General features: G+C 44.1%; 1 protein-coding gene and 1 long non-coding RNA gene across 5 annotated transcripts in view; both read right to left on the bottom strand.

Moving 5' to 3' along the window:
• Positions 1-27,698, bottom strand: part of LOC137227734 (uncharacterized) — a 140,344-nt gene that overhangs the window by 32,407 nt on the left and 80,239 nt on the right. Inside the window, exon 4 of one of the 4 annotated variants that reach the window (XR_010944977.1) lies at positions 14,744-16,709. The exons of the other annotated variants lie outside the window; for them this stretch is intronic. This is a non-coding gene — a long non-coding RNA (uncharacterized lncRNA). Of the gene's footprint in view, positions 1-14,743; positions 16,710-27,698 lie in introns of those variants that run through there. 4 annotated transcript variants of the gene reach the window in all.
• On the bottom strand, positions 108-10,354 carry LOC137227730 (protein SPATA31F1-like). The gene is given in 4 exon segments (XM_067744072.1): positions 108-7,927; positions 8,893-8,953; positions 9,497-9,542; positions 10,211-10,354. Coding segments are annotated over 4 exon segments (3,972 nt in total). The 3' UTR covers positions 108-4,206.

Raw genomic sequence — 27,698 nt, 5'->3', positions numbered from 1 at the left:
AGCAAGCACTGATGTACTCCTAGCATCTACCACCAATTCTGGAAGAGTAAATACTTGAGTTTGTGCCCTGCCATGAGAGTTTTCATTCTGATTTTACCTCTTGAGCCTAGGGGGAGCTGGAAGGTGGGGCTTGTGCTAGGGTTATAGGATGGAATGAGCAAGGCTTCATCCCTCTACAACATCCTGCATGAATTATAGGCTCTGACCGTGTCTTCTCTCAGCTCTTAACTTTGCTGAGACTTGAGAATCCTGAAGGTCTTGGTTCCAGCTCATCTCTCTACCCCCAGGGGTTGGGCCCCCAACCCTTAGGCACAAAATCACCATTCAGAGGAGGGACACATTCATGCTTCTTCCCATCTGGCTTTTCTGCATCCTGCTAGCAGTGGATACACTTTGCTAAGTGTTGAGTCCTATCAGAGGAAGAGATTCCTGCCCCTGCCTCCTGGTTTGATGGTGTTGAGCCATCCTGGATTTCCTTAGGAAACAGTGAGGCGGGGGCATCTCACAGTCCCCCATACCACACCATGAGGAAGCCACAGCACTTCCTGCCCTTACTCTCTCCTCCGTGGTAGGTCAGATGGTGGGAATGCAGAGGAGAGGTGCCACCTTCTGAGAGGAATGAGGTGTCCAAAACAGAGTTCCCTCCCATCCACTCAGGGCAGCCTCTTTGTCTTTCTGCGTCCCAGTCTCTCCTCCCACCCCCAAAACTCCCTAGTCCCTGGCTGAACACTAGGATGCCATACCTGTTACCAGGTGATCACCAACTTCAACTTTTTTTTCTGCCCACCTGGGCTCACATGCTGCTACCAACTCCTTAGGCCCTAATAAAAAACCTTGCCATGGCAACTTCCAGAATTCCTTTTTGTCTCCGGCTTTGGCTCTATGTATCAGCCCCTCCCCCCAGCCATGATCCTCCCCAGTTCCTTATTCACCCCCTTAGGTATTTGCCCTGCTCTCTTAATTGTAGAAAAACCATTCTTCTCATGATACACAGAGTCCCTCATTACTGTCACCTTGTCTCTACTTACCACCAGTGAAACATCTGTGCTTTTAGCCAAGGCCAACCCCTCAACCTGTGACTCACTCCTATTATGTTACTTCTGCACCATAACATTGCTCTAGCAGTTCTCCCTTTCCCTCCTCCATCGTCAGTTTATTCCTCTTGACTGGATCTTTTCCATCAGCATCCAACATGCTATATCTCCTACCTTTAAAAAGCCCTCTTGATGCTATCTCATTTTTCTGCACCTCTGTGGAACAAAGCTCCCTAAAGCAGTTGATTACACGTGCTATCACCAATTGCTCTTCCTCTCTCTCGAATCCACTCCCATCATGCTTTTACCTCCACTTCTCACCTGAGTCTATTCTTCTCAAGGCCATGAATGATCTCTGTGTTGTTAAATCTAATGATCAACTCTGAGTCCTCATCTTACTTGGCGATTGGCAACTTTTCATGCAGTTGATCACTTTCTGCTTGAAATATTTTCCTCTCTTGCCTTCCAGTATGCCACACTCTCCTGGTTTTCCTCCTACCTCACTGGCTGCTACTTCTCAGTCTCTGCTTATTGGTTCCTACTTTTTCCTCCAAATTTTTAATGTTGGGGTGTCCCAGAGCCTGTCTTTAGATCTTCCCTTCATTTACAATCATTGCCTTGGTGATCTTAACCAGTCTCATAGTTTTACGTATCTTTCTCCCTTCCTTCCTTCCTTCCCTCCCTCCCTCGCTCCTTTTCTTTCTTTCTCTTTCTTCCTTCCTTCCTTTCTCTCTTCCTTCCTTTTTCTTTCTTTCCTTCTTTCTTCTCCTCCTCTTCCTCCTTCATATTCATCTTCATCGTCATCATCATCATCATCATTCAATCTTTTTTTTTTTTTTTGCGGTACACGGGCCTCTCACTGCTGTGGTCTCTCCCGTTGCGGAGCACAGGCTCTGGACACGCAGGCCCAGCGGCCATGGCTCACGGGCCCAGCCACTCCACGGCATGTGGGATCCTCCCGGACTGGGGCACGAACCCGCGTCCCCTGCATCGGCAGGTGGACTCTCGACCACTGCGCCACCAGGGAAGCCCATCATTCAATCTTAATCTATCTTTCTATCTAGTCTTCTACAGCCGGGACCTTCCCTGAGGACCATCAAACTTCTGTGCTGAGAACAGACTGTTGGAAGTATGGTCTCAGGAAGAAGCTGGGAGATTAGTTATGATGCTACTGCAGTAATCATAGCAGCAGAGTGAGCGAGAGACATCGTCACGTTCCGAATTCATTTCAGAAGGTAGAGACAACAGGATGGACTGGATATGGGCATTTAGGGAAACAATATCAAGGATGACACCAATGTTTTTGTCCTGAACAACTAGAAAGATGGAGCTGCCATTAAGTGATGTTGTGAATACTGTGACTGGAGAATATTTCATATGTGTAATCAGATGATGGCTTGGAGCAGGGAATCAGGAGTTCACTGTTCTACAGTTTGAGGTGAATACTGGACATTCAAGTATATGTGTTGATTAGACAATTTGGGCATGTGAGACTATCCCATGCAATCATGAGCTCCATTGTGCAAGTCCTGTGCCTTTGTCATGTTAGCTATGGTCCCTTGCATATAGTAAGTAAATATTTTAACTGAGTGTAAGATATTTCTCAAAATTATTTTTTAAATTCTTTTTTTGTCCAGTTTTGAGATATAATTGACATACAGCACTGTATAAGTTTAACGTGTACAGCATAATCAAGGTTGTTTTTATTGTGACCTGAGGTCAGTACCCCAGTAATCGTGTGTCAGTATTCCCTATTCCATAGCACTCATCACACTAATGTAATGATTTGTCTGCTTCCTAAGCCCAGACTTTCAATTCAAGTACTATTAAGGTATTATTATGCCACCACTATCCTAAGCCCTGGGGATATGAGACACTATTGTATTATTTAGGCAAGAATGGATGAGTAATCTAACAAGCAGAGGCAGTAAACACAGAAAAAAGGGGGCAAACTTGAGATATATCAAGATTAGAACACAGTCACTGACTTCATGTTTGAGCTGAGCACAAACACAGAATTATAGTTATACCAATTCCTGACACTGGAAAACAGTTTTCTGGGGTTGAGGGTGAGTATTCAGAAATTTTAAATTAATATGCATTGCCTTTGAAAACAAGGCTCAACTCACTGCTCTTCATCACACTACGGACAACAGACCAAAACTCAGTTTATTCATCTCCATCCCCTAAAAGCACTTGGGTATTGGGTTGGCTTCCTGGCTCAAGGTTCTTTAGAGTGCATAGCTAACCAGCCTTTTCTCTTATCATGCCCTCTTCAGGAACATGTCAACTTCTACCCCAGGTATTCAGACCTCCATCTACATGCTCTCCCTCCCTGCTTCTCTCCCTGCCTACCCTTGGGAGTGGGGACCAGCCCCTCTCCATGTTCTACTGTGATCTTCATTCCCACTGTCATTCAGTCCATGCAGCTGATAGACAGTGGAAGTGGGACAGAGGCAAGAGAGCTACAGCAGCCTCCCAAGTGAGTTCTCCAGAAAGACCTAACCAATAACCAACAGGGAGCAGAGAGGGGAGATTCTATCATTTGCTTTTGACTGTTGTCATATTATCTATAGGCTGTTGATAAACACAAAGCACCTGCTCAAGGGTGGAACACTGGCACTCTCCTAAAAACCTCCCTTCCAGAGTGTGGGCACATATAGAAGTCATCAGCGAATTTTGCCTGTGAGATTCCTGGCCACTCCTCCTTGACAATTCTAGCCTTATGTCCACATTGCTCCTCTGGGCCGAAGGACACCATGATAAAATTCAAGCCTGACCTTTACCTTCAATGTACCTTAGACAAGGGCCTTCCTTCTCTGTTCAAGTCCCTTTATCCGTAGTCCGGGGTGGGGGTGGGGTGGAATGCTACCCAACTTAAGTGTGGGTTAAAGCCCCTTCCCTAGATAGGAAGGACATTTACCTCCTTTATGCCTTCCCTGAACACACCGCAGTGGAGAGAAGGAGCAGATGCACACCACTCTACTTAGAGATATACAGTGTATTTTTGTATAATGAAAATGACAGTAGCAGTTCTCTTCAAGGAATGCTGACGTTGGAGAGACTACAAAGTCTCTTGACTGAGCGGGGTCTTCTTGAGCAGACCAGTGCTTCCCTCCGAGGTGAGAGTTGGGAATTAGGGTGGGTTCCCTGGTTGGGTGACACATGCCACTCAAGGACGGTGCCGAGGGCGGCAGCAGGGGATGCCCGGGACTGAGGCAGAGTGGAGTTGATGGGAGCGGGGGCGGTGCCGGAGCTTACTGTCTGGGGAGCGGAGCACATCCAAGAACGCCAAGCCCACCTGCTTCCCAGTGGGCGGAAATTGGGCCTTAGGGTCCCCTCTTGTCTTCTCCGTCTTAGTTTGCCCCTTGGGACTTTTGGCTGAAGCCAGGCTCTTTCCCACATTTTCTTTTCTGGTGTTGGCCACTTTCTCAGATGTGGAGGACATGGATTCCTCACGCCCTTTGCCTTTTGTCTTGGGGTTAATAAAGTGCAGAAAAGATTTCATCTTATTTCTCCAGCCAGATTCTGGAAAGCTGGGCCTCTTGTGAGTACGGCCTTGCATCACCTGCCCCTGAAAAACCTGACCTTGTAAAGTTCGGCCCTGCGACGGCTTACCCGGAGTGAGCTGGCCTAGGAAAGGCTGGCCCTGTGACACCTGGGGCACCACAGGCTGGGCCTTCTCAGGAACCCTTGCTGGTTTGAGGATGACATTGAGCTTGGCTTGACTCTCTTGCAGGTCATTCTTCTCAGAGTCTTTCCCCCCAGGGACTCCAGGAGGTAGCTCTGGGGGTTTAAGCTGAGGGCGATGCTGGGGACTGTGTTGACAGGGAGCATCAGGGTGAAAGCGATGTCTCCGTCGCCAGGGGCTGCAGGGTGTCCCTTTCAGAAGCATCCCTTCTGGCCTCTGGGCTTCAGCAGAGTGGCTTTTCTCTCTTGTGGAGGAGACTGCAAACCCGGCATCCCCTTCTCTGTGGTCCCCGGCCGATTTGGGTTTGCCTGGCTCCTCTCTCTTTTCTGCCAGTGTGGGTACTTGGGCTGAGTCCTTGCTCTTGTCAGGGCTTTGGGACTCAGGGCTCCAGGGCTCCTTCAGTTTGTGGTTGTTCACACTGGCCTCCAGCTGACCACAAAGCACCTGGGCCTCTGTCAGGTCCCCACTGGGTTGCGAGATATTGGAGGCCCAGTGGACAGAACCGTGGGATACTGCACTGGAACTGGGTTGCTTCTGTTTCTGATACGCTGCCTTCAACTCAGTGGCCAGCTGTTCTTTGGAATAGAGGCATTCTGGATCTGGGGCATGTGGCATATCTCGTGGGATGGGGAGTTCCTGGAGCAGTGTGTTTCCTTGGTTGTTTAGACTCCCAAGAGACTCCTGTGTGCATATGTTCTCTGAGGCTGCTACAATTTGTTTCCTGGACTTCCTTGCCGTTATGGGAATTCCCAGTTGCATCTCTAGCATCTTATTTCTCAGATGGAAATTTAGTTTGGCCAATTTGTGTTCTCCAAGTGAGGAGGGCCTCGCAGGCTCTGCCTGACTTTCTAGAGGCACCATCTCAATTACTTCTTCCGCCTGCACTTCAGCCTGGACTTCATCTGCAATGTCTGCACAAGCCTTGTTGGCATCTTGAAAGCCTGACCCAGGACTTAGACCCTGCTCTTCAGGGGAGGTCATCTGAGTCAGAGGTTCTGTTGGGAATTCGATAGGCCCAGGTACCATCTCTGTGATCATAGCTTGGGAAGTGATTGCTGGGGCCATGTCCCTAGAGAGAGCCACATAATAAGGAGCCGGCAGCCCTGACAAGAAGGCCAGATACTTGTGCCGTAAAGTTGTCTCCAGTTTCTCAATGGAGTCCTCAGACAGGGCTCGGGGCAGCTTAGGATGTTCAATGACAGCATCTGGTGAGGTTTGTTGCTGCTGATCAAGGGCTGTCAGCATCCAGGGTGTAATTTTCTGTTGTAGGTCCGGGTCACTTGCTGCCTGTGGTTCCAGGGGCTTGCTTTCTGGGATGCAGGTGAAAGGAGTCACTTCCAGGCCCCCAGGAATTATGCACTCCCAAGAGCTATATACACAGGCAGGGACGTTGCCCTGGTGAATCTGCCCACATTTGGAGTCGATATGGCTTTGCAATATTGCCTTGGCCTGGTCAAACAGGTGTGGCATGGGGACTGTCACTGGGTCCACAATGGGTGAGAATGGGTCATCAGCCCCAGCGGTCTCTAGAGATGTAGGCCGGGAGCCATTCACACTGTCTAGGGATGTGCTGCTCCGGGACATAGTCTGCTGATTAGTGGGGGACAGGAGCAATTGAATGGACTGTTGGATCTTCTGCGGCAGGCCCCAGCGGTGGTGAATCAACTGTCTCTGGAGGCGGAATTCCAGCTGTCTCCTGGCATGCTGCTGTGGGAAGAGTAGTTCTCGTGTGAGGACTGAGATGGGATGCCCTGGCCAGGAAGTTTTCACAGTCTCAGAAGACTGGGCTTTGTCACAGGGCTTATACTGCACAGGGCTCTGGGTGTGTTGATCTCTCTGGGAAACACCTGGCCAGTCCCACTGAAGCTGGAGCTGCCTCTGCAGCAGGTGCCACTCCAAGGCTTCATACTCAGCCAGGGTCAGAAATGGGACACTGATCTGAGCTTGTTGGTTGTCAGATGGAGCAACCCAATTTTGAGAAGACAGAAAAGAGGGTGGAGCTGACTGGGGTGGAGCTTTAGGCAGCAGAGGGAGGAAGGAGAGTTCCTTGAAGAGAAAAGGATCCTTAAAGTGGGGCTTGGACATGCTCTCACTCATGGAGAGGCCTTGAGAACCCAAGAAGGCATCAACCAGGGACTCACTGTGCAGAGAAGGAAGACCACAGAATAGCTGGCTATATTTTGGCTGCACGTGGCCCACTGAGTCATTAGCCTGCTGCCCAGGCATTAGATAAAGGCCACTTAATTCTTTAAGGGCTGAAGAGGGCAAGGCAAGAGCCATATGGTTTGGGATTTGCTGGTAGCAGTGTATTTGTTCTGGGTCCATGATGGACCATTCAGAAACCCAGAAGGCCTGGGTAGGCTGGCCAGCCATACACAGACCCAAGTTCTGGTATGAAATGGTCTCAAATCTCTCAACAGAGAACTGAGAAGTATCATTCTGAATGAAAGAAACTGGTTGCTTATATACAGGTTGGTAAAATAATGGTGGATTTGGCATAAGCTGCCTCAGAGACTCTTCCACACATCTGGGGAGCCCCCACCTCTGGAAATGCATCCATTTTTTTACATGTAGCTCAAGCCGCCTCAGGACTTCAGGACTCAGGAATGGCAGGTGGGCAGGGAGGACAGTGACCATCTGCAAGGCCACAGGATGTGTCAGGGTAGTAATTTCTCAGTTCAGGGGCAGCAGAGACACCTGGGAATTTAAGGGCTGATGGCCTTGGTTCCCACAGACAATGTTGAGGTTGCTCTGCATCATCTCCTGCAGCTTTACTGAAACCCTAGGTTCCTCAATCCTTGAAGAAAACATAGTCTCTGGGCCCCTGGGCACCTCTGGAACATGAAATCCCTGCCTCAGCATGAGGTATTCAGCCCAGAAATCGTGGCTGCCGGCTGCACCAGGTGACTGGGCAGCTGACTGGGTTAAGGATTTCTGTGACACTGTGAGCGTTGCAGATGGAAATGAAAGGTCTTTGGAGTGTGGGCCATGCTCCAGACTCTGTTCAAAAGACACATGAGACGTGGACAAAACCTCTAGGCAAGAGGAGCCCTGCGATGGGCCCCCTGAAGTGGGGGAGATCAGAGTGTTCTCACCCACCACCACCTGCTGAATCTCCAGAGCCACAGCGTTGCAGGTTTGGCAGCAGGGATCTGCACACAGGATCTGCCGCACGCTCCCCTCCTGAGGAAGCCAGCCCTGGCTGGGAAGGGAAACATGGCAACCGTTTGTTACTGATGGAATGACATCTGCCTCTTTTCAAGTGTGTGGCCTGGAGATTGACACTGCTCCCCTTAGCCCTGTAAACTCTGAGGCCTGCACCCACTGGGGGTTTACTCATCTACTTTTCTTCCTAGGAAAATGTCACTTGGCAAGTTATGGTGTGCTGGACTGAGAGCCTGGGGCTTGCTGGGCAAAGTCTCAGACAACTGAAAGGAATGCAGGGCCTTGAGAGCCTGGGAGGTGGGTGAGTTCTCTGCTGACCTGTGCTGAGTAGCTGAACTAGGAGAAGGCAACCAGGCAGATGGGGGAGCCAATGGTTAGCTGATGGCGCAGCACCAGGAACATCACCAGATAGAACCTGGAGTCAGCCTTGTTTGGGGCTACGGAGGTCCTTGTGGGAACTCTGCATTCTGGGGATTACAGGGCATACACAACATCTCTTGGAAGACAATCCCTATTCTCTAGAGATCTCAAGAGGGGGACAATATGACAAGCTCCTGCCTGAGGGCTGTCCCAGGAACTGGCCTCCCTGAAGATAAAACCAGAGGAGGTACATCAGCAGGGTCCAGGGGTCTGCCCTTGAAAGGGTCTAGCTGTAAAGAGAATACGAAAATGATGACTGATTTATGCACTTAATTAATTATCTATCCTCCTAACCTGTCTTGTGGTTGAGTGAAAACCCATGTAGTTTTAAATCCTGCACTAGTCAAATCCTGAATTCCAGGACCTTTGTGAGCCTAGCCCAGAGCAGAACTGCAGGACTCCTGTCTCCTGAGGCGTCTGATCCCACCCTCTCCTCTGGGAACCCCCAACCAGTGTCCAGGCTCCACTGTGTCTGGCTACGTCCCAGCCATTATGCTCCTCCCCAACCCTGCCACAGGCCAAGCGGAGAAATGATCACAGGCCAGGCTGGGAGTTGGGAGACTGCAAAGAGCAAGAGATCACCTTCTCATGACAGAAAGCAGCTCCCACGGCTTCTCAGCTTCTTCCCGGGAATGTCTCCTAGCTGAGAAACCAGGAGACAGTGTTACATGGAATGGGAGAGGATTCAGGGACATCCTACAGGAAGCTGGAGACCTTTGAATGACAGGAGATGGCAAACACCAATAGCCAGTGCTCTGAGGCACGTCTGACTACAACTTAACCAGGTATGATGTGCTCTCCTGGACCTAATCTCCTTTGACCTTCACAACCACACTGTGAGTGAGACAGCATCATCATGCCCATTTTATGGATAACAAGACTGAGAGCTGAACTGACATCCACTGGGTCATAAAACTAGTAAATGACACAGTTAAGGACAGAGCCCTTACTTCCTCACTCCCCTACTTCCTCTTCACTCCCAGGGGTAAGGTGGAGAATTCTGGAACATTCCCAGGCTCTGATTTCCCACCCAAAATAGTCTTCTGGGAGAATCTGTCAACTTGGGGAAATTGGGCCTTCAGTGGTTAGAGCACCTGGTGCCTGGCACCAGGGGTCATTGAGGGACAGGGTTCATGGGAGCTTCACCCGCAGTAGAGAGAAGTCAGAGCAGAGACTGGGACATTACCTCTTGATGCTGCATCTCTAGCCCTTTGTCTGACTTTTCGGTGACGCTTAAAGACAAAAGAGTTAGAGTATGAAGTTGGGACACCATTTTCTTTTTCATGTCCAAACTGAGACAAAGCTAACATACAGTTCCCAATCCCTTGTAATTTATCTGTATTTTATTAACTTTCCTAACTTTCCATACTCTATTTTTTCACCCCATTATTTCCCTTCTCTTCTTACTTCTGATTCATTTTGAGGTTCTTTCATCCTCAATACCTCCCATTTTTTTCCTAAGAGAAGTTGTGTATCATGCTTATGATGAAACAAGAGAAAGGGTGGAACAGAATAAAAGGTGTGTAGGTCTAATAACCAAAGAACTTCAATTTACAAATGCCTTAATGGACCACAAACTAGAAAAATCTCCCATAATGGGAAGTCTTCTAAGATCCAGTGAGGCACATTCCATTTCACCCAAGTCTCAACCCAAGTCAGAGAGAGACGTTCTTGAGTTTTCAATTAGAATACATTGCAGGGATAGCCTGGTAGGAAATTATTTGTAGGCTCTGAGAAGGGAAATACCTTATAAGAGTAACTAACGGATGGTAAAAAAAAAAAAAAAAAAAAATCAAGGGGAGGGAGGGGAAAAGGAAGGATAAAAGGAGAGACACTGAGAGCTTAAAAGCTTCTTATCTGAGGCTTAATTAGTTCAGTCATGGTCATAGTGTTTCCCTACCTGGCAGCAGCTCCTTTTATGTTCCAATGTTAATCCATGGTAACACTTTTTCACTTGCCAGACAATTAGGATAATAATGAAGATGGAGCCATAGGTATATAAGGGAAACCCCAAATCCCACAGAACAAAAGTCGGGCTCAACATGATCTACTCATTAGCACAAGGAGACCAACCATCCCTATATGTAGGCATTCAGAGTCCTGGCGCCTAGTGACTTCCAATGCTACACTTTGTCATCTCCGCCTCACAGACAACGGAACCAGGCCACCAGACTGCATCACAAAGCTCTCCTCTTTCACAAGGCAGCTGTGGTGTCAAAGACCTCTACCTGTCTAGAGAAGTGAATGTGGTGATTTTGTTTGCAGATGAGGGTGTCTGGTTGTCTGCAAGGACTGAAGGTGCCTCTCACAGTCACTGTCTGTTCTCCCACTTTGTCTCCACTCTCCACACCCTCCACCAGCCTGATGGCCAGAGTCTGGTTATGGCGTGGAAATGGAGAGCTTTGATGTTACAGGCAGTGGATGATGGGAAATCAGAGGTGCATGAAGGGACCACGGCAAGGCCACGGTGGTAGCATCTTTAAATGACGTTGTGGGAGTCAGAAAGGAATGCCTCCCAGACTGTGTGGCCTCAAGCTTGCAGATGAGTGAGAAGAGAATGTAAACACTGCCTTCCATTGAGACTCACTAATGAGACTTCCTTACAGAGCTCTTTTTTTTCCTTAGGCTTTTATTTATATTTTTTTTGAATTTTATTTATTTATTTATTTTTACAGCAGATTCTTTTTTTTTAAATTTATTTAGTTATATTTATTTTTGGCTATGTTGGGTCTTCATTGCTGCACGTGGGCTCTTCTCTAGTTACGGTGAGCAGGGGCTCCTCTTCGTTGTGGTGCGCGGGCTTCGCACTGTGGTGGTTTCTCTTGTTGCCGAGCACGGGCTCTAGGTGCCCGGGCTTCAGGAGTTGTGGCTCATGGGCTCTGGAGCGCAGGCTCAGTAGTTGTGGTGCACAGGCTTAGCTGCTCTGCAGCATGTGGGATCTTCCCGGACCAGGGCTCGAACCCGTGTCCCCTGCTTTGGCAGGCGGATTCTCAACCACTGCACCCCTAGAGGAGTCCCCGCAGGTGTCTTTATTGGTTATTTCTACCAAACATTGGAAGAAATAATACCAATTCTCCACAAACTCTTTTGTAAAATTGAAGAGGAGGGACTATTTCCCAACCTGTTCCATAAGGCCAGCACTACCTTGATGCCAAAACCAGACAGAGACATTACAAGGAAAAAAAAAAAAAAAGTACAAATATTCCTCATAAGCATAGATGCAAAACTTCTAAGCAAAATTTTACAAATTGAAACAAAAAATTATGAAGAGGATAATAAACCATGACCATGTGGGGTTATCACAGGAATGCAAGATTGGTTTAACATTTGAAAATCATCATACTGATATAATTCATCATATTAACAAACTAAAAAGAAACAATATGATCATTTCAACAGTGTAGAAAAAACGTTTGACAAAATCCAACATGCATTCCTAATTTTTTACGTCTCAGCAAACTAGGAAAGGAATTCCTCCACCTGCTAAAGGAAATCTAAGAAAATCCCACTGCTAAGGTCATACTTAATGGTGACAGACTAGATCAGTGGTCCCCAACCTTTTGGGCAGCAGGGACTGGTTTTGTGGAAGATAATTTTTCCACGGACGGGGGGCGGGGATGGTTCACGTGGTGATGAGAGCAATGCGGAGCGATGGAGAGCGGCAGATGAAGCTTCGCTCACTCGCCCACCGCTCGCCTCCTGCTGTGCAGCCCAGTTCCCAGTTCCCCTGGACTAGATGCTTATCCTCTAAGATTAGTAATAATACAAGGATATCTACTTTTAGAACTTCTATTCAACATTGTACTGAAGGTCCTAGCAAATGCTATGAAGTAAGGAAAAGAAATGAAAGGCATCCAGGTTGGAAAGAAAGAAGGAAAACTGCCTTTATTCACAAATGACATGATCATCTACATAGAAAATCCTGTGGAATCTGAAAAAAAAAAGCTATTAGAACTATAAGTGAATTTAGCAAGGTTGTATGATATAAAGCTGATATACAGATACAACTGTATTTCTGTATACTGGTAATGAACAGATAGAAGTTGAAATTTGAAAAAATCAATACCATTGAAAATATCATAAAGACATGAAATAGGGATAAATCTAGCAAAAATGTAAGAACAATGCACTGCATCTTTAAAACACTGCTGAGAGAAATTAAAGAACTCAAAAAATAGATACAACTTGTCCATGAGTCAGAAGACTCAATATTATTATGATGTCACCTCTCTCTAATTGATTTAGATATAAAAGTCAGTCCCAATAAAAATCCCAGCAATTTTTTGAGAAATTGAGAAGCTCATTCTAAAATTCATGTGGAAATACACAGAACTCAGAATAGTCAAAACAGCTTTACAAAAGAACAAAGTTTGAGGATTAATACTAAGTGTTATATACTAAGTCACCTATTATAAAGCTACAGCAATCAAGACAGTGTGGTATTGGCATAAATATAGACAAACGGATCAATGGAACAGAATAGAGAATCTAAACATAGACTAACTCACATACAGACAGATGATTTTCAACAAAGGAGAAAAGTCTTTTCAACAAATGGTGCTGGAATAATTGGTTATCAATATCCAAGAAAATGAATTTCAATCCTCACTTCACAATATATACAAAAACGTATTCAAAATGGATCATAGGGCTTCCCTGGTGGCGCAGTGGTTGAGAGTCCGCCTGCCTATGCAGGGGACACGGATTCGTGCCCCGGTCCGGGAAGATCCCACATGCCGCGGAGCGGCTGGGCCCGTGAGCCATGGCCGCTGAGCCTGCGCGTCCGGAGCCTGTGCTCCGCAACGCGAGAGGCCACAACAGTGAGAGGCCTGCGTACCGCAAAAAAAAAAAAAAAAAAGTGGATCATAGATTGAATGCAAAGCCTAAAAGTATAAAATTTATATAAGAAAACCCATGAACATGAGTTAAGCAAAGATTTCTTAGACATAACTCCAAAAGTATGACCCATACAAGACAAAATGGATAATAAATTGTACTTCATCAAAAATTTAAAATGGCTGCCCTCTGAAAGATAATGTTAAGAGAATGAGAATGTAAGTTATATAGTGGGAGAAAAATATTTGCATATTATATACCTGGGAAATGACTCATATCCAGAATATATAAAGAACTCTCAAGACTCAACAATAAGAAAGCAAACAACCCAATTTTAAAAAGAGGAAAAAATTTTAACACACTTCACCACAGAATTGGTAAGGCACAGGAATGCTGTGTCCAAGGCCTTTGCCATAACTGCAGTGCATACATCAAGAGCCCTGGAATTTATCAGAGCTTCCCCACTTCCTGTCTCTATTAAATTGCTTCATAACAAATTAACCCAAAACTTAGCCAGTTACAATAATACATATTTATCATCTCAGTGTATCTGTGGGTCAAGAATCCAGACACAGCTTACCTGGATATTCTGCCTCATGGCCAAAATCAAAGTGTCAGCCCAGGTTCTGCAATCTCATCCAAAGTTTCAAGTGGGGATCTGCTTCCAAGTTCACTCAGTGGTTGTTGGCATAATTCAGTTCCTCAGACTCTTCTGGACTAGGAGCTTCTTTTCCTCACTGGTTGTTTGTCACAAGCCACCCTCAGTGCCTTGCCATGTGGGCCTCTCCAACATGTCAGCTTACTTCATAAAAGCATGCACACCAAGAAGGCAACAGAGAGTTGGCTAACAAGATAGAAGTAACCTAATCATGGAAGGTGATACCCCTCAGTGTTGCCATAATCTATTGGCCAAAAGCAAGGTACTGCAGAGGAGGAGGTTATACAATGCCATGAGAATCAGGAGGCAGAGCTCAATGGGAGTCATCTCAGAGGCTGCCCACCACACTGGCCTCAGAAAATGCAGTTCTCTGGGTCCGTTTATTTATTTATTTATTTTTATTGTATAATCTCATTTATATGAAATGTCCAGAAAGGCAAATTTATACATACAGTAAGTAGATCAGTAGCTGTCTGGGGTTGGGGTGGGAACAAAAAAACTGGGCTTGAGGAGAACTTCTGGGGTGACAGAAATGTTTTAAAACTGGACTGTGGTTGCATAACTACATATCTACTAAAGATCAGTGAACTGTACATTCAGAATGGAGGAATTTTATGGTAAGTTATATATCAATAAAGCTGAAAAAAATGTGAAGTTATTGCTGTACTACAACAGATGTGTCGAGGACGCCACAGCAAAGGAGAAAAGGGCAACCAACCAACTTTGCCTGTGTAAGTGGGGCAGAAGCCAAGCACAGAGAGGGACAGCAAGGCAGAAAGGAATACACAGATTTATTTCCTCAACAAATATCTATTGTCTACTCTGTTCTAGGTGCCTGAGAACAGATCAGGAGCAAAGCCTACACCTGTAAAACTCCTGTGCTAAAGGAGAGATAGGAAATAAACAATAACAAATATAATAAACAAGTTAAATGCATAGTATGTATAGACAAGATTTGAATTTAATATTAAATGATGAGATTCCTCAGGCACAAGGGGAAGGGCAGGTACAGGACGTAGGATGTGCCATAGAAGAACTAGGGTATGTGGTTCCACTGTGTTCAGTGAGCCCTATGACTGGGGGTGTACAGAAAAATAACCAAAGATGGCAACAAAAAGGTCAAAGTAGGAATCAAAAGTCACTTTCATTTAATTATTCTGCACCACATAGGTATTTTCATTGGTACAGATGAAACTGAGAGGGCATTTGCCTGGCAAAATGATAGTAACAGTATGTACTGAAGATGGTCTTTATTGGACTAACAGTGCCTGGCATGTAGTAAATGCTCTAAAAATGCTTGCCATTATGTTTATTATTAATATTATGGTGTCATAGTGCCTAAATTATTAAATTCTATAGTCTACCCAGAAAGCTATACAAAATGAATCAAGAAGAGATATAAAAAAAGATTTGCCTCCTTCTCTTTCAAAATGATCCTTGCAGGAACAATACACAGAAGTGTATTTCTAATCCTCAGGGCATGGGTTCATAGCACTGCAGTTCTCTCTTCCAGAAATACCTTTATAGCCCTTCCTTGAATTTATGGACAGTTTTAAAAATTACCTAAAGCTTTCTTTCTTAGGCCACCAACTCAGTGCAAACAAAGGGAAAGTCTATCAGTAACAGAATACTCCACAGAGGTTATTGTGAAGATTAAGTTAATATATGTATGCACTAAAGGGTTAACTCAGGAGGCCTGGGTTGCCCAAACGCTGAACATCTCAAAGATCTTCAGGACTGGCCCTTGACTGGCTCCTGAGATATCCTCTGAGCCCTTGGAATATCCTGCTAGTACAGCATATTTGTATGCCATTCTTTGGGCCACACTGTATCAGCCTGACCAGTTTATGCTAACAATGTGACTTACAGTGAATGATTCTGTAGGCCTGAAGTCCTTGCTTTGACCTCTGGGAGTGCTGGACATTGAGTAGCTAAGAGCAGCCACATGGACACTGCATATCCATGTGACTGACCCCCAAGAAAACCCTGGACACCAAGACTCAGGCGAGTTTCCCTGGTTTGCAACATTTTGTCACTGGGAGAGTTAAGTGCATCCCCATGCAACTTCGCTGGGAAGGGACATCTGGAAGCTTGTGCCTGGTTTCTCCTGGACTTCACCCCATGCCTTTTCCCTTTGCTCATTTAAAATCTGTATCCTTTCACTGTAATAAACCATAACAGTAAGGATAGCATTTTTTTCTTTTTTGGAGTTCTGTGAATCCTTCCAGTGAACCACTGAGCCTAAGGGTGGTCTTGGGGACCTGTGATGGAATATGGAAGTCCTTAGAACAGCACCTGGCATCTAGTGAGCAATATATGGATAATTATTATTGCCAAGTGCAGAGAAGTCATTTAAAGGTTTAAGGATAGCAAGACAGTGCTATTATTTCTGCCAATCTCTGATCTCAATTTCCATAGTAGGTTGGGGCTATGATGATTAAACAAGAACATACTTCTTTCATCACAAGCTTTAGACACATTGGATTGGATGGCAACACAAGTCAATTTCCAGGAGATTCTGGTTCTAGTCAGTGGACAGTACTTGATTTCCTTTATGCTTGGAAGTGATGCATTTAGAAATTCCTCAGTTAATCTCTTCCAACTAGCAGCTTTGCTGAGATCAGAATGAATGATGAATTTTTCATAAATCCTTTCTATTGTCTTTCCTATTTTGTGGCTGTTGACATCTAAGAAATGATGAAATCTGAAGTTGGACCAGCCGAAGTGCAAGGCGAGCTGGAAGTTGGGGTCCGCCTCGTCCTGGACGCCGGCCACAAGGCGGACGAGCTCGCGCACGTTGCGCTCTTGCCTTCGGTCCAGACGGCTCCAGGACGGCGCCAGCGACGCCATACCTGTGGCGCTCCTGCCGTCCTTCGTGAGGTCCGGGTCAGTTTATTTTTAATTCCTGAAATCCAAGGACATATTTCCTTCTACTCACTTTAAGCATATTATTTCCAATCAATTCTTTGGACTGATAATTCTATGTGGAACGAGGTTTCCTTGCCTATTCCTACCCCGCACTCAGTCTGGTTTCATTCTGAGTCACAATAGGGTCTCTGTAGATCTATGTGCCTGCCTTTGCCTGTGCTTTTACCTCCTTCAGGAATAACTCTTCCTTTATACATTGTAGGAACTCTTAATTGACTTTTAAGATTTAACTTATGCAACAATACCTTTTAAAAAAAAATCCTCCACTAATGCCCCCTACACACACATACTCAACACTGCATTCTACAGGCTGAGTGAGGTTCCATTTATTCCTTTTACCAACATTTATTAAGAGGCTGATCTGTGCCTGTCACATACTAGTCTGCACTCAGCAAGTATCTGTAGAACCAACAAACTAGTGAATGGTGATAAATGGGGTGTAATGAGTGCCTTAAATGGGGCTGAATCTGTGCTTCAGGGGACCAGACCAGAGAACAAGGAGTGTCTCTCCATCTTGCTGAGAAGTTCTGCTTGCTAAGTGCAATCATAGCAGTCAGTCACCGATAGTGTGATGTTCCTTAACTGTTACTCTGCTTTTGTGGGAAGCCAGCCCTACAGCTTTTCATGAAGCTCCTCCCAGGTCCCCAGGGGCTAAAGATCATGCCATAATTTTGTCCTCATGTTTATTAGGGCTTTGGGAAATTTCGGTTAATATTAAACAACAGCAGCACCTCCCTTACGCCTCATTCTCTTGAGCTGAGTCCAGGAAGACTCAGTTTCAGTCCTTGGAAACCCCAAAACAATTCAGTTAATTTAGGGTGGCCATGTTTTCCTGGGCTGACTGAAGCCAGCTCTGCTGGACTATATAAACAGGAGTGAATGGAGAGACACTGTACCTACAGAGGTGGAAACTAAAAGCAGCACATAGGCTACTGCCAAATGACTCTGGCTAGAAATAGGCTCCAAAAGCACTGTGGTGAGGCACTCGATTCCTAAAACAACAGTCACTAGAGAACAGGCACATCACTTACGGCTTGGATTTCCTCAAAGAGCTGGAGTCTCATCGAGGGGTTAAAAAGACTTTTGTTCCTTTGGTTTTGCTTAGAGTCTCCTCTGGGTTGATAACACCCAGATGTGCAGTGGTGTTGGTATGTGCATTCTGCATTTCTTACAGATCCTAGTTCTGCTGGTTTTCCACTCTCTGTGTTAGGTATGTGGCTTTCCCTGAGGCTCTCACACAATCTTTCAGGCACATGCTTCCAGGAGCCAATTATCAACCACCTTGAAATTTTTCACCCTTATGTGCAGACGCTGCTCATGCTAAATTTCCCCAGCTCAAACCCAGGACAGAGGAGATGCATTTTTTAAGCTTCCTGCACATGCCTTTAGGGAAGCTGCCCTCCTGGGGGCCAGGCCACGATGCCCCAGAACTTAGGATAAATGCAGGAAACTTCTGACTTTGGTAATTTTGGTCTTTTCTTATCATTGCGGTTTGTGGAAACTGGCTAAGTTCCAGAATTCTGTAGCTCTCCCCTGTGGTGAGAGAAATCACCTGTAGCTACTGTATGTGTTGCCCCTTCTCTGCTAGCCTGACTCACCATTCAGGCTCTACCTCTGGGGAAGCGAAGTGGCTGTGATGAGCTGGTGACCGTGTACTTTCTAGAAGTGAGTTTTGAAGACTTGGTCTGATCAGTCTTTCTGGCCCATTTTTGAGGAAAAGAAAAGGTACTGATGCCATGATCTCAAACTTTTCTGTTGCCAAGTCATTGATGCAGCATTCATTCAACAAAGGTATACAGAACACGTGCTCTGTAGAAGGCAGTGAGAGCTGTCTAGATCTGGTTTCCTCCCTCCTGACCTCAATGAAAAGTTAGGGCTTCTTTTCCCACCTTTGGAACACTCTTCGGTTGCTTCCACCCATCTTCCCCTTCAGAGGTTTCGTTTGCTTTGTTTTTGCCTAATGAAGCCTTCTCATGTTTCAGGAGATCACTGTTACTTACCTTTGAGTCTTTTCCAAACAGTTGTCACTCTCATGCCAAGAATCAAATGTAAGCAAAAGCTCATCTTTTACAACTGCATTTAACATAGGATGAGACACCTTTGGTTGCTTAGGAGGCTGCTCCTCAGACTTTCTCAGCAATTTTTTCTTACAGAGCGCTGTTCCTAAACTGCATTCTGTTTCCCTCTTTCCCTTTCCTGCTGCAGAGTACCGCCCCCTACCCCGCAATTTGCCCTTATAAATAAGCAAGTTTCCTGCAGAGAATACATGTTTTTTACACACATAGACACACAGCCCAAGTTGCCACATATATATTACTACCTTACAAACACATCTAGACAGCCAGTCATCTAATTTCCTCTAGGTCATAACAGCCAGATAGATGGTCCTATTATACCTTTTGTCCCACTTTTTGCCTCTCGGACTTTGTTCTTCAAAATTGAGTTAGCTATTCTAGGTCTTCTGTTTCTCCATATAAACTTTAGAATCAGTTTGTTCATCTCTACCAAATAACTTGCTGGGATTTTGATCGGGACTGCATTGAATCTATAGAACTGGCAAGAACTGACATCTGGATAATATTGAGTCTTCCTTTCCTTGAATATGGAATAGCTCTCCATTTATTTGGTTTTCTTTGGTATCGTTCATCAGAGTTTTGTCGTTTTCCTCATATATATCTTATACATATTCTGTTAGATTTATATCTAAGTAATTTGGGGAGGTGCTAATGTAAATGGGAATGAGTTTTTAATTTCAAATTTCACTTGTTCATTATTGGTATACAGGAGAACAATGAACTTTAGTATATTAACCTTATATCCTGCTATCTTGCTATAATCACTTATTGGTTCCAGTTTGTCAACCATTCTGGATTTTCTACATAGACAACCATGTCATCTGTGAACAAAGACAGTTTGATATCTTCTTTTCCAGTCTTTATACCTCTTATTTCCTTTTTGTGCCTCATTACACTAGCTCGGACTTCCCAGACACTTGTTTTTACCCGTTACCACTACCACTTGTTTCTCTGGAAATTAGAGCTGATTCTGTCAATTTCTCAAACACTCCATGCGCACTGATATCTGGGAACACACGCTTTAATCAAGGTGTTTTTTGTACATAGGTTTGTCTCCTCCATTAACCAATAAAGTCTTTGGCCTCATTCATTAAGCCTAATTCTGTTGTGCCCTCACAGTTTACTCTCAAAATCAAAGCCACGTCAATTTAAAATGACTTGGGATTCTTATTTGGATTTTGATGTACTCTTTTTAAGGTTCTATTTTACATTTTATGCCTTTAGAGGGGAAAAAAATTGGCCAAGAAAATGGAGCCATCTTAAGTAAAAGGAACAGAAGTATTCTTAGAGCCTATGGTCAAGCCTGGAAAGTGCTGGGGTGTTTTTTTTGAGGGGTGTGTGTGTGTGTGTGAGGGTAGTTTATTTTACTAGTGGATGTCAGCTTTAGTTCACTGAAATTCCTCTAAAGACAGACTCCTGAAGCCACCAATTAACAACTGAGTAGCTTAATAGTGATTCTTGTTATCCTTAGAGAATAACTGTTGTAGCAAGACTGCGGTGTATTAGGGGGTGCCTGTGGTTAGTTTGCTGATACACTATTAATGAGTCAGTTCACTTATAGAGTAACCCTCCTAATCAGTTGGATGCTGTTCAATAACTCTTACTGTCTTGCCTGAAAAAGTCAATAAGGACAAAATGCATATTTTATTGATTTTCCTCTAAGGAATCATTCTTAAAAAATTAATTTTCCAAGTATGTTTATTCCAGGTCTTTGAACAGTGTTTCTCAGTTTTTCAACATAAAAATCTTTTGGCTGCTCCCTAAAGCTTTTGATATAACTCTGGGAAGGGGCTTTCCCAAACTATTTAGAAAGCTAGTACCTTCTATGTAGCCCTGAATACCAAGAAGATACTGTAAACCTTTGCTGTTTTGTAGTCTGTTACCACAAAAAAAAAAAAAGCAGGTAATGGCTTTTTAATATTTGTTTTCCAAACATAAATATGTATATTATAATGGATATGCTTTTTCAGTCCACTCATTTCCCCCTCTCTTCCTAGAGTTTCTTACATACCCTTCCCACTTGCCTAGGATCCAGCCAGTTCACCATATAATAAGCTTAGCTCTACACTTCCTATTCCTGTTGAGGTTGTTTCTACCTTTAAATTACCATAAACTATGCTCCAATAAGTATTCCTTTACATATGTCCACAGGTCACAGGATCAGCCTCTCGTATACAGTAGTTTTCTTCAGTCAAAGGTATATCAGTATCAGTTCAGATCTGCTAGACCTTCCAACCACACAGACTCTATAAAGACAAGCTTGAGAATTCTATTCTTGCATCACTCCAGTCAAGGGGAAAGCTTACCTTATACCCCACAATGTTGCCCTTGTCTTTTAGACATAACCATGTTTAAATCAAAAGACAAAAGCGTAGTTCACTAATCAAAAATATATAATGATCCTAAGGCTATGTTTTTCAAATTGCAAGTCCAGACCCATGAGGAAGTCATGAAATCATTTTAGAGAGTCACTATCAGGATTGTTTTAATGAACTAGGTTAGAGAGGATAGAAAATATAGGGAGAATCATGTGTAGTAAAATTAGGATTGTTTCATAAAATTTGGGTCAGTTATAGATCTATGAACATGTGTTTATGTGTGTATAGGATCACATCATAAACTACATTTCTTTCTTTTTTTTTTTTTTTTTTTGTGGTACGCGGGCCTCTCACTGTTGTGGCCTCTCCCGTTGCAGAGCACAGGCTCCGGATGCGCAGGCTCAGCAGCCATGGCTCACAGGTCCAGCCGCTCCACGGCATGTGGGATCTTCCCGGACCTGGACACGAACCCATGTCCCCTGCATCGGCAGGCAGACTCTCAACCACTGCGCCACCAGGGAAGCCCAATAAACTACATTTCTTACTATGGGTCGCAGTCAAAAAAATGTGAAAAATATACCGCCTCAGGTTACACTGTGACCTTGGAAATAGTAACTGATCTTGAGGAAGGTTTGCAGTGAAGGGCTGGGTGTTAGTTTTGCATTCTCTTTCTTGGTGTGGTGTGCCTGTTCCTCTCGCTGTAAGTTGGGGGCTTTCAAAGCCAGTGTGCATGAGGCATGTGGGCAGTGTCTGCTGCAGACTACAGGCCCAGCCTCTCGCTTCAAGAAATTCCTAGGTGAATAGTCTAAAAAATGTTTACACATACACACAGACTCCTTCCCTGCCCCATGGCTGGATACCCCATGACTAGATGCTGCAATTAGGTCCGTGGATGTTTAAAAGAATTTGAAAACAAACATGATCATTCTAGATGTTTAGGACAGAAAGGGAACTCAGTGACTCTCTGTTCCAATACTCATTGATAGACAGGGAAACTGAACCCAGAGCAATAAAAGCTGTGTTTTCTGAGTCACAGAATGTTATATGTAAAACTAAAAGAAGCCACTATGTTGCCAACCCTGGGAAGTATATAATTAATTTGCAATGTAGGTAAATTAGAAAGTACAGATTACTAAAAAGATGAAAAACATATATACATTTTATTCTTTCAAAAATGAGATTATGAGAAAATTTATATGACTTTGGGTTTGGTAGTGACTTTTTAGATACACCAACAAAAGCACAATCCATGAAAAAATAAATAAATAAATAAGTTAGACTTCGTTAAAATTAAAAATATTTGCTCTCCAGAAGACACTGTTAACAGAATGAAAATACAGGTCACAGTTGGAGAAAATCTTTGCAAAACACATATTCTGGTAAAGGACTGGTATCCAAAATACACAAAGAACTCTTAAAACTCAACAATAAGAAAATGAACAACCCAGGCTTCCCTGGTGGTGCAGTGGTTGAGAATCCGCCTGCCAATGCAGAGGACACTTCCCTGGTCTGGGACGATCCCACATGCCACGGAGCAACTAAGCCGGTGTGCCACGACTGCTAAGCCTGTGCTCTAGAGCCCACAAGCCACAACTACTGAGCCTGCATGCTGCAACTACTGAAGCCCATGCACCTGGAGCCCGTGCTCCGCAACAAGAGAAGCCATCACAGTGAGAAGCCTGCGCACTGCAACAAGGAGTGGCCCCTGCTCACTGCAACTAGAGAAAGCCCACGTGCAGCAACAAAGACCCACTACAGACAAAAATAAGTAAATTTAAAAAAGAAAATGAACAACCCAATTTTAAAACAGGCAAGACCTGAACACCTCACCAAAGAAGATATACAGATGGCAAGTAAGCATATCAAAAAATGTTCAATATCATATGTCATTAGAGAACTGAAAATTAAAACAGCTGTAAGATACCACTATACACCTATTAGAATATCCAAATTCCAGAACACTGACAACACCAAATGCTGGTGAGGATGTAGAGCAACAGGAACTCTCATTCATTGCTGGTAGGAATGCAAAATGGTACTGCCAGTTTGGAAGACAGTTTGGTGGTTTCCTGCAAAACTAAACATACTCTTACTATATGATCCAGTAATTGTGTTTCTTGCTATTTACCCAAATTAATTGAAAACTTATGTGCATACAAAAACCTACACAAAAATATTTATAACAGCTTTACAACACAAACTTAGAAGCAACCAATATATCCTGCAATAGGTGAATGGCTAATCAAACTGTGGTAAATCTATACAATGAAACATTACTCAGCCTTAAAATGAAATGAGTTATCAAGCCATTTAAGACATGGAGGAAATACATATCGCTAAGTGAAAGAAGCAAAATGAAAAGGCTACATACTATGATTACAACTATATAATGTCTGGAAAAGGCAAAACTATGGAGACAATAAAAATATCAGTGGTCAACAAACAAAAATTCAAAAATGGGCAATGGACTTGAACAGAAAATTCTCCAAAGAAGATATGCAAATAGATATTAAGCACATGAAAAGATGCTCAACATCATTAGTCATTACAGAAATGCAAATCCAAACCACAATGAGATACCATTCCAAATCCATGATGATGGCTACTATCAAAAAAAAAACAAAACCAGAACATAACTGTTGGTGAGGATGTGGAAAATCTGGAACCCCTGTGTACTGCAGGTGGGAATGTAAAATGGTGCAGCTGCTGTGGAAAATAATTTGGCAGCAGTTCCTCTGAAAGTTAAACATAGAATTAACATATGATCCAGCAATTCCACTCCTAGGCATATACCTAAAGGAACTGAAAACGGGCTCAGACACCTCGTCACCAATGTTCAACAGCAGCATTTTTTGCAACAGCCAAAAGGTGGAACCAACACAAGTGTCCATCAATGGATAAACAGATAAACAAAATGCAATATATACATACAATAGACTATTATTTAGCCTAAAAAGTAACTGAATTCTGATACTTGCTACAACATGGATGAACCCTGAACACACTATGCTAAGCAAAATAAGCTAGACACAGAAGGGCAAATATTAACAAATGGGACCTCATTAAACTCAAAAGTTTTTGCACAGCAAAAGAAACCATAAACAAAACGAAAAGACAACCCACAGAACGGGGGAAAATATTTGCGAATGATACGACCAACAAGGGATTAATCTCCAAAATTTACAAACAGCTCATGCAGCTCAATAGCAAAAAAACAAACAACCCAATCAAAAAATGGGTAGAAGACCTCAACAGACATTTCTCCAAAGAAGATATACAGATGGCCAAGAGGCACATGAAAAGATGCTCAACATCGCTAATTATTAGAGAAATGCAAATCAAAACTATGAGATACCACCTTATACCAGTCAAAATGGCCATCATCAAAAAGCCTACAAACAATAAATGCTGGAGCGGCTGTAGAGAAAAAGGGAACCCTCCTACACTGTTGGTAGAAATGTAAATTGGTATAGTCACTATGGAGAACAGTATGGAGGTTCTTTAAGAGACTAAAAATAGAGCTACCATATCATCCAGCAATCCTACTCCTGGGCATATATCCGGAGAAAAACAAGATTTGAAAGGATACATGCACCCCAGTGTTCACTGCAGTGCTGTTTACAATAGCCAAGACATGGAAGCAACCTAAATATCCATTGACAGATGAAGGGATACAGAAGATGTGGTACATATTGGGTTGGCCAAAAAGTTCGTTCAGGTTTTTCTGTAACATCATACGGAAAAACCCAAATGAACTTTTTGACCAATCCAATACATACAATGGAATATTACTCAGCCATTGAAAAGAATGAAACAATGCCGTTTGCAGCAACATGGACGGAGCTGGAGATTATCATACTAAGTGAAGTAAGTCAGAGAAAAACAAATATCACATGATACCGCTTATATGTGGAATCTTAAAAATTACACAGATGAACGTATTTACAAAACAGAAACAGACTCACAGACTTAGAAAACAAACTTATGGTTACCGGGGTGGGGGAAGGGATAGATTGGGAGTTTGGGATTGACAGGTACATACTGCTATATTTAAAATAGATAACCAACAAGGACCTACTGCATAGCACAGGGAACTCCACTCAATACTCCGTAATAACCTAAATGGGAGAAGAATTTGAAAAATAATAGATACATGTATAACTGAATCACTTTGTTGTACACCTGAAACTAACACAACATTGTTAACTATACTCCAATATAAAATAAAAATTAAAAAGAAAAAGATCAATGGTTGCCAGGGCTTTGGGGGAAGGGAGAAAGGGATGAATAGGTGGAACAAAGGGGATTTTTAGGGCAATGAAACTCTTCTGATACTGTAATGGTGGATATATGTCATAAAACCCATATATAACACAAATAGTGAACCCTAACATAAGCTATGGATGTTAGTATTGTCTTATCAGTTTTAACAAATGTACCACACTAAATGCACGATGTTAGTAATAGGGAAAACTGTGTATGTGACCAAGGATGAGGAAGTATATGGGAACTCTGTACATGCTGCCTAATATTTCTGCAAACCTAAAACCGCTCTCTAAAAGTCTATTAATATTTTTTACATTAGGTGCAGACAAATACCGTTTGATTCCACTCATACAAGGTACCTAGAATAGTCAAATTCATAGTGTCAGAAAGTACATTGGTAGATGCCAGGGGCTGGGGGTGTGGAGGTGGGGAGTGGGAATGGGGAGTTAGTGTTTAATGGGGATAGAGTTTCAGTTTAGAAAGGTGAAAAATTCAGGAAATGGATGATGGTGAGAGTTGCATAACAATGTCAATGTACTTAGTGCCACTGAACTGTACAGTTAAATATGGTTAAAGTAGTATGTTTTACATTATGTGACTTTTACCACAGTAAAAAAAAATTTTTTAAGTCTGTTAATATTTTTTATATGAGACTATAACATGGATATTTTTGTAACTTGCTTTTTTCCACTACTATGTTCATATATTATTAACATATTTCCAGGGATTCAGCCTGGACAGGGTGGCGATGGGAAAGTTAGTCAAGGATAGAGATGAGGCTGTGGAAGGAGGATGATTCAGAGGATGTGGGAATTTAGGGGCAGGGGATGTTTTATTCAAAAGACCCACAGAGGAGAGGGACTAGAATTTGAGTGGACCAACAGACTAACTAAGCCCTTGAGTCTGAGCGTCTCCAGCAAGCTGGGAATTCGAGCAGGGCAGGGAATTTCAGTTCATGCTCAGGGAGTCCCAGTCCCCTGCTGGCAAGAGGCTGGCATGACACGATTGAGCAAGTCACTCCTGAGCTCAGCAACAACCTTCCTGCTAGGGTGGAGTGAGCAGGTACAAAAGACAAGCAATCTTGATGGTCAGTTGTCTGAAATTTCCGTAACAGGAATCTGCCGAGGCACGTGGGAGCCTGTGAGGGACCATGGGAAGGCTGGTCCACTTAAGCCAGGATGTGTGCACATTAACCTTGGCATCCCACCTGACGCTGCTGTGACCCTTCTGAGTCACATTCCTTCGCCTGGGCATCCTCCTGCATGGCTCTCAGCCCAACTCCCACCAGGCAGGGAGGATGTGCCTGTCACAAGACTTCCTATGATCTTTGGGGATGTTTTAGGAAAACACCGAAGAGTGTGGTTCAGTCGGCCTGGGCCCTGTGTCCCTCACCCTGGGGGCCACAATAGGGGCTGGGCCCCCAACCCTTAGGCACAGAATCACCATTCAGGGACTTCCCTGGTGGCGTAGTAGTTAAGAATCCGCCCGCCAATGCAGGGGACACAGGTTCAAGCCCTCATCCAGGAAGATCCCACATGACATGGAGCAACTAAGCCCATGCGCCACAACTACTGAGCTTACGTGCCTAGAGCCCGTGCTCTGCAACAAGAGAAGCCAGCACAACGAGAAGCCTGTGCACTGCAATGAAGAGTAGGCCCCACTCGACGCAACTAGAGAAAGCCCGTATGCAGCAACGAAGACCCAACGCAGCCAAAATAAATAAATAAACAGAAATTGTTAAAAAAAAAAAAAAAAAGAATCACCATTCAGAGGAGGGACACATTCATGCTTCTTCCCATCTGGCTTTTCTGCATCCTGCTAGCAGTGGATACACTTTGCTAAGTGTTGAGTCCTATCAGAGGAAGAGATTCCTGCCCCTGCCTCCTGGTTTGATGGTATGTTGAGCCATCCTGGATTTCCTTAGGAAACAGTGAGGCGGGGGCATCTCACAGTCCCCCATACCACACCATGAGGAAGCCACAGCACTTCCTGCCCTTACTCTCTCCTCCGTGGTAGGTCAGATGGTGGGAATGCAGAGGAGAGGTGCCACCTTCTGAGAGGAATGAGGTGTCCAAAACAGAGTTCCCTCCCAAACACTCAGGGCAGCCTCTTTGTCTTTCTGAGTCCCAGTTCTTTCCTCCCACCCCCAAACATGCCTGGTGTCTGAACACCAGGATGCCACACCTGCCCCCTTTCTGTGTCCCTAGTCCCATCCTCTTCCTCATGTTCTGTGCATCTAGAGTTTCTCTGTGATCTCTCTTGCTGATCCAGTGTTCCAAGGGCACATTCAACCACCCTTTTATACCC

Source organism: Pseudorca crassidens, chromosome 7 (genome assembly GCF_039906515.1).
Source record: "Pseudorca crassidens isolate mPseCra1 chromosome 7, mPseCra1.hap1, whole genome shotgun sequence".
In the NCBI taxonomy this organism is placed as follows: Eukaryota; Metazoa; Chordata; class Mammalia; order Artiodactyla; family Delphinidae; genus Pseudorca; species Pseudorca crassidens.
This window is presented reverse-complemented; position numbering and strand designations above follow the sequence as displayed.